This window comes from Pleuronectes platessa, chromosome 17 (genome assembly GCF_947347685.1).
Source record: "Pleuronectes platessa chromosome 17, fPlePla1.1, whole genome shotgun sequence".
Classification (NCBI taxonomy): domain Eukaryota; kingdom Metazoa; phylum Chordata; class Actinopteri; order Pleuronectiformes; family Pleuronectidae; genus Pleuronectes; species Pleuronectes platessa.
In genome coordinates, this window is record NC_070642.1 from 22,309,947 (window position 1) to 22,316,555 (window position 6,609).

Sequence of the window (6,609 nt, forward strand, 5' to 3'; positions counted from 1 at the left end):
GAGAACTGAAATCTGAAGATTTTAAATATCTTTTCTGTTAACGACAAACCTGAGACTTTACGATCGGACTTCATGTTTTTACGACTCTTCGGCCTCATGAAGATGTTTCACACGTTCACTTCAACAAACTCAGAGGAAAGTAAAAGTCTGAAAGAAATTGTGACTTTAATGTTTTGTTTAATTTTTTGTTCTTTGCACTTTCGGGGAAATCTGAAAAAAAAATAAGAGATTAACTTCTGGTTTGTTCTAATATTATAAATATTTTTCTCGAGTTTCCGAAGATTTTTGTTTAGTTAAATAAGTGATGAGTCGTTACTATTTTTGCAGAAAACAAATCAAAAGTGATTTTACAAATAATTTTTTCTGTAATGAAGACGAACTGAGAATCGAGCTTCATGAATCCGGATCCGACTCCAGCCTGAGAATATATTTCACGTTTTATATCTTTGAAAGAAACTTTGTGTCATGTGGATGATTTTGATGAGAAAATATTAAAGTCAAAACTTTTCAAACTGACTCTGAGAAACAGATTTTAAATCATCGCCTGGTTTTTTCTTCAGTTCAATAAAATCCTTTCATCCAAATGTCATCAAATTAAGAAAAAAAAGAGGCTGTTTGGAAGCGATCTCTTAATGAACCAGATCCTGAACCAGATCCTGAACCAGATCCTGAACCAGATCCTGAACCAGATCCTGAGCCAGATCCTGAACCAGATCCTGAACCAGATCCTGAGCCCGACCGACTCCCTTTGTCGCCGCTCTGCAGGAAGGCTGCTTGTTTTGGCAGCGGCGCCCCCCCCCCCCACCACGTGTAATTGAAGCTTTTAATTGCTACCGGAGGAGCTCGCTGTGATTGGCTGCAGCTCAACTAACAGCTTCCAGATGTGGACGGAGGAGAGAGATCCTCCTGCAGCGGGACGACCTTTGACCTGACGCAGAGTCACAGGGCGTCAGTTTGAGTTTGAACACGACTTCAAGTTGTAGAATTTGAACAATTGTTTAGAATATGAAAATAAAAAGTGTCTCCTTCGCATGATTAAAGAAAAAGTAAATATCAATAAACTTCTATTTTTTTGTATTTTCTGGCATTTTTACGTTAACGGGCTTTTCACAACTGACTTCAACAGAAATAATAATTCAGTTCAGATCATGTTCAACCTGGTCGATGACAATAAACTGCTTCTTCTCTGGATTAGAGACACGTGTGAACACAAAACACTTAAAGCAACATGATGTAAGTTTTACTGGGCAGCAGCGCCCCCTGCAGCCACATGTGGTGAACACTGGATATTACCCATGATCCTCTGCTTCCTGAACCTGAATAGCTGGAACAAATCCACCAACTCTGTTTTCATCATGTTTCACAGTTTCCTGCTGAATATTGGAGATAAACTCTGGTTTTCTAACTGATCTCAGTTCAGCTTCACTCTTGAGCTGCAGCTGGTTGTGTCTGTGACTCTCAGTCAGTTCTTCTCTCAGGAGATGGAACCCACTCAGCAGAGTCACAGAGAACAGACGCTCAGGCAGAGAAGGAGGAAACTTTCTCTTGCTCACACATCACACATCAGACTCACTTTCATCAAGCTTCATAATGTTGCTTCAAAAACAAACAAGTGTTGTGTTGTACAGGATCCTCCAAATATCTTGGATCTTCTCTAAAGTCTGTTTCGTGTCCCTCACTCACTTGAATAGAAAAGATCTGACAAGTGTCCAGTTGTTTCCAGATGTTTCTGACGCTCTAGGAGAAGCTGAGCTCGGTGAATCCGGCCACGGGCAGCGGCGCCGGGCTCGTCTTCTCCAGCTTCATCCCCGTGGCCCTCGTGGGTGTGGCCAGGCGGCTGTGGTGCAGCAGGCTGAAGAAGTGGAAGCGCTCGCCCATCTTCTCCGGGTTGGTCAACATGTCGTAGCTGCTGATCAGCTGCTTCCTGGTGGACGGGTCGCTGCAGTTCCTCAGCAGCGCCTGCAGAGGGAGTTCACACATCTGGAGATGAGACTTACATCTGGTTCCAGCTCCAGTAATCAATGGTTCTATAATGATGATGTCACGTTCTCTCTCACTGTAACAAGCCAGCGGAGCTCCATCAGCAACAAGAGAAGAAACAAAAGCTGAAACTAAAGATTCACCTGCATCCGTGTGTCGATGCCCATGTTCTTCAGGAACGTCCTCTGAGTGACAGGTCCCAAACAGGCCACGCCCCCTCCAGCGGTCCTGCGCAGGTAGCTGAAGTCCACGTCGGCGGTGAGGTCGGCCGAGCCGGGGGAGGCCAGGACGTCGTGGAGCCGGTGACCTTTAAAACCCTGAAGAGTCACAGGGAGAGGAGAAGCATCAGGGAGGGTCGGGCCTCAGATGCATTTAGAAAAGAGCATTATGGGTAATAGATATTCACAGAGTTAAAACAACGCTATGGAGCTGTGAGCGCTCACTGACATGTAGTAACCCAGGTGTAGCTGCAGAGGGCACTGCTGCTCTGTAACAGTTACATTGTGGTTCTTTAAATGTAGCATCACTTGATATCACTAGTTTTTAGTCATAATGATGTTGGTTGTGAGGTTTAATGTGTTTACAGGATAAAGTAAAAGAACATCAGTGAGCAGCGGAGGAAGAGGAGCGATGAGTCAGTCGACCCCGGTCCCCCCCCCCCCCCCCCCCCCCGCCTGCAGCAGAGGAGCTTCACTACTTCCTACATCTGCTTCCTTCAACTGTGACAGAGGAGACGACCGGACAGAGCGTCCTCGCCTTCAGGTCCGAGTCTCAAACTGTCCTCACAAACACGTTAGAGCTCAGAACCTGAGGGACACACAAAGGGGCTTCTGGGTAAAAAGTTCTACAGCTGAAGACGTCCACGAGAATAGAAATAAGGAAAGTCTTCTAGTTAGTAAAGTTAGAAGGGGACGTGTAACCTGCTGCTCTTCAATCGTGTTGTGATAGATGTGTTTTATGTTCTGTGTTTGGATCACAGTGTTCATTTGCTAACATTTGACTTTGATTTCAAATGGAAAACAGAACTATACACGTGATCATCTTCATACTCTGAACGTGTCCGTCTTGGTTCCTTCGTGACCGTAGTCGGCGATCAGCGCCGCGCCGCCGTCCTCCAGGATCCTCCGGGCCAGCTGCTGGACGATGACCCCGCCCTCTGCACACACCTCCACGTGATCCCGCCTCTCATCGGCCTGAGGGACACACACACAGTCACCACATCACATTTTAAACTCCAACATATAAACACGCTCATTATTAGATCTTTGAAAACACAGAACTTAATGAATCCTCCTTCTCCTTCACATGTGGTTGGATATAAACAGGAGCTGAGCTCAGACTGGATCTGAAACTGTGTGATGATAACGTCTGGCACCGGGTTCAAAGAGACGCCGCTGAGCCGGAGACCAAATCAAACAGGCTGTGGACGTGTAGAAGGTTCAAATGTGGGCAATAAAAACCAGATGGAGACGAAGGAACAAAACTTAAAGAGTTCGTCCGAGTCGGTTCATTTACACACAAACTCAAAGTTTGATCCGAGCTGTCTGGAGAGATTCATTTTCACAAATCGTTTTAAAAAGTCTGAACTTCTGTTTTTCCTTCCTTCAACATTAATATCAGACAGAAAACATGTAGATAAAACCCCATGTGTCCGTGTGAGAGACGGTTCGTCCACATTAACCGTCCCACTGGGACCAGCAGCCTCCTGGTTGTTCAGGTACTCACATGAACGAACGTGGACGAGGCCAGGGTGGGAGACGGGGTCACGACGAACCTCAGCTGATCGGACTTCTCCGGGTCGATGTCCACCATCACCTCCCTCCAGCCCTTCTCCGTCCTCTGACCACAACAAACAAACTCTTTATATGTAACGACACTCGAATCTTCAAAATATAGACGAGTGGAGGTGATGAGTTTAGACACAATTCAAAAATAAAGTTCAGAGTGAAATGACAAAAGTAGAATCTAATAAAATCCCACAGTTCAGAAAGTCTCAGTTACAAAGAAGGGTTTTTATTTCACTTCGACACCATCTGGTGGAGAAAATATATATAACACGTGTCACTGGTGATCAGGGACGTGTGACACTACAGCCCAAGGACACAGATCATTTACCAAACAGATAGAAGATATATTTATAATCACAGTAAAGTTTTATACTTGGTGACTTTACCTGAAACTTGTGGATGGGCAGAGCGTCGAAGAACTCGTGAGCGATAAAGATGCTGAAACCTGAAAGAAGAGAGACAGTGACTGAATAAACTTTACTCATCATACAATCTCTCTTTAATAAAGACAAAACATGCAGGAACGTCTCTGGTGTCCTCTAATCTGAATTATATATGAAAATGTTGAATTTGACTTCTACCTGTGGGGACGTCGTCCAGGCGGCGGTACCAGGACACCGGGAGGCCGGCGGCCGTCTCCCCGCGGCGGTAAACCAGCTCGTCCTCCACGTCCGCCTCCCGGCTGCTGTCCCCGGTCAGAGTCTGGGCCTGCAGCCGACTCAGAGCCGGACTCACCTCGACCAGGTGGACAGACACCGAGGCCTCACACAGAACCGACTGCAGCTGACTGAACACCTGGAGAGAAAGGACAACACACGTAAAATTCATATTATTGTATCGTCCAAGAATGAAGACTATTCGACCCAGAGAAGTTTAATGATCTTTGATAAGAAGCCTGAGTTCTCACCCTGAGGACGTCGCTGGCCAACGATCCTTTTCCAGGTCCGAGCTCGACCAGCTGCAGCTGTTTGGGTCGACCGGCTCCCATCCACTCGCTGAGGATCCAGACACCGAGCAGCTGGAGGGGAGATAAAACAATCCATTTAAACAACAGCAGGAGAGGGAGGTCGGTTTGACTGGGCATCATTCTCATCATCATTTTCATCTGTTTTAACGCTTGTCTCCAGTTTCTATGTATCTCAGCCTCACCTCTCCAAAGATCTGACTGATTTCAGGTGAGGTGATGAAATCCCCGTCCGGTCCGAGCATGTTGTTCTTCACATAATAACCCTAAAGAAACAACTCATCAGTCTGAGTGAGGGATACAGATTTATTCAGGTTTATTAAATGATAACGATAACTGGGACAGATTGATTTACCGTCACAGGGTTGGTCAGAACCTCCCTCATGTACTCGGCCACCGAAATCGGACCTGTGGCTTTTAACTTGGAGGTCAGGTGTCTCAGCATGGAGGGGGGGCGTTTCCCTTCATCCGGTGAGGAGGTGCAGAGGAGGCGGGTCCGAGCTGCTCGCCATCGCACTGACACACACAAACACTAAATATTAATAAAGGATCATCTTCAGCCGAACACTTAAAGTAACATGTTTATCACCCAATCTTCTCTGTCTGCTGTGGTTGTGTATTTCAATTACTGATAATTTTAAAGGTCATTTTTAAGAAGTTCAATAAGATTATATAGAATACAAGATTAATCTGTTCATTCAAAACTCTGAAAGGAGTGATTATCTGCAGCCCTGTAACTGGACGGATGGATATTCACAAATAACACACAATAATAAGAACTATATTAATTAAAGTGCATGTTTATAAATGTGGTATCTCTTGTGTTTTAGATGTTTTAGTCTGTGATTAATGGATTTTGTGACAGTAACACTCAGACATGTTAAACAGGTCATCAATCTTTTTAAATCATGTTTTAATAAGAAGTATAAGAATAAACGAGATGACGTCACCTGCTGCGGACGAGCTGAAGACCCCGCTGAGCAGCTGCTGAGTTTTTAAACCGAGGAAACTTCTCATTCTTATGAATTTTCATATGAATTCATCGAAACTTTAAACTTCACCTTTAAACTTCAGCTCTGACAGGGTTAGCTGCTAGCCGGCTAGCATTAGCTTTGTCAGGGTTATAAGCAGGTTAAAGGTGGAAAACGAAAAGATCCCGAAACAGAAGCAAAGCGTTATCTTCTGATAGAGAATTCAAACAAAAACTGATGTTGATTTGTTCCTGACTTCTGTTTAAAATAGATAAAAACCTGCAGAGTTCACGTGCAGGAGCTAAACGCTAAAGCTAATGCTAAAGCTAAGAGGCGGAAGAGACCAAAGATTCAATATCCGGTAGACTTTTCAAAACAAGGGCCATATCCAGGATTTAAAAAAACTTTAGTCATGAACATAAAGAAGTTTCAGAAAAAGCCTTTGCTCTAAAAAACACAAATTATATTATATTGTATTTATTAAACTTCCTATGTTGTGGTTAACATTCCCCAAATCTCCATTGTCTCCCAAACAGCTGAGGGGAATGTATTTGAACATATTTAAAAGATAAAATACAACATTAACATATGTAACATTACATGTATAATATAATGTAAGTTTGATGGTTTAAGTTGTAACGAGAGTAAAAGTCTTATTTCATCTAATCTCATTACAACACGTGTTAAAGAAGCTTTTGCTTTATTTTGAAAACAATCTTTCTCAGGTCAGATGACAACAAACGCTCCGATTGGATGACCTCTGGTGACGTAGCTCAGAGAAACCACGTGCACTGAACTCTTTCCTGTATCTTTTTTCGAGTTTTCAGTTTTAACGTAAAATATAATAACCAAAATAACGTTTAAAGTTTTGCGCAACTTTTCTTTTCATAACACATTTTAATGTCAC

General features: G+C 43.8%; 1 protein-coding gene across 1 annotated transcript; it reads right to left on the minus strand.

The window, feature by feature from the left end:
• Nucleotides 1-44: 44 nt before the first annotated feature.
• On the minus strand, nt 45-6,041 carry ndufaf7 (NADH:ubiquinone oxidoreductase complex assembly factor 7). The gene is made up of 10 exons (XM_053444924.1): nt 5,682-6,041; nt 5,087-5,247; nt 4,917-4,997; nt 4,675-4,785; nt 4,349-4,562; nt 4,154-4,212; nt 3,706-3,819; nt 3,030-3,173; nt 2,124-2,297; nt 45-1,959 (listed from the first exon to the last, which is right to left on the minus strand). The coding sequence occupies exons 1-10, from the start codon at nt 5,746-5,748 to the stop codon at nt 1,738-1,740; spliced, it is 1,347 nt and encodes a 448-aa protein (XP_053300899.1). The 5' UTR covers nt 5,749-6,041; the 3' UTR covers nt 45-1,737.
• Nucleotides 6,042-6,609: the final 568 nt, after the last annotated feature.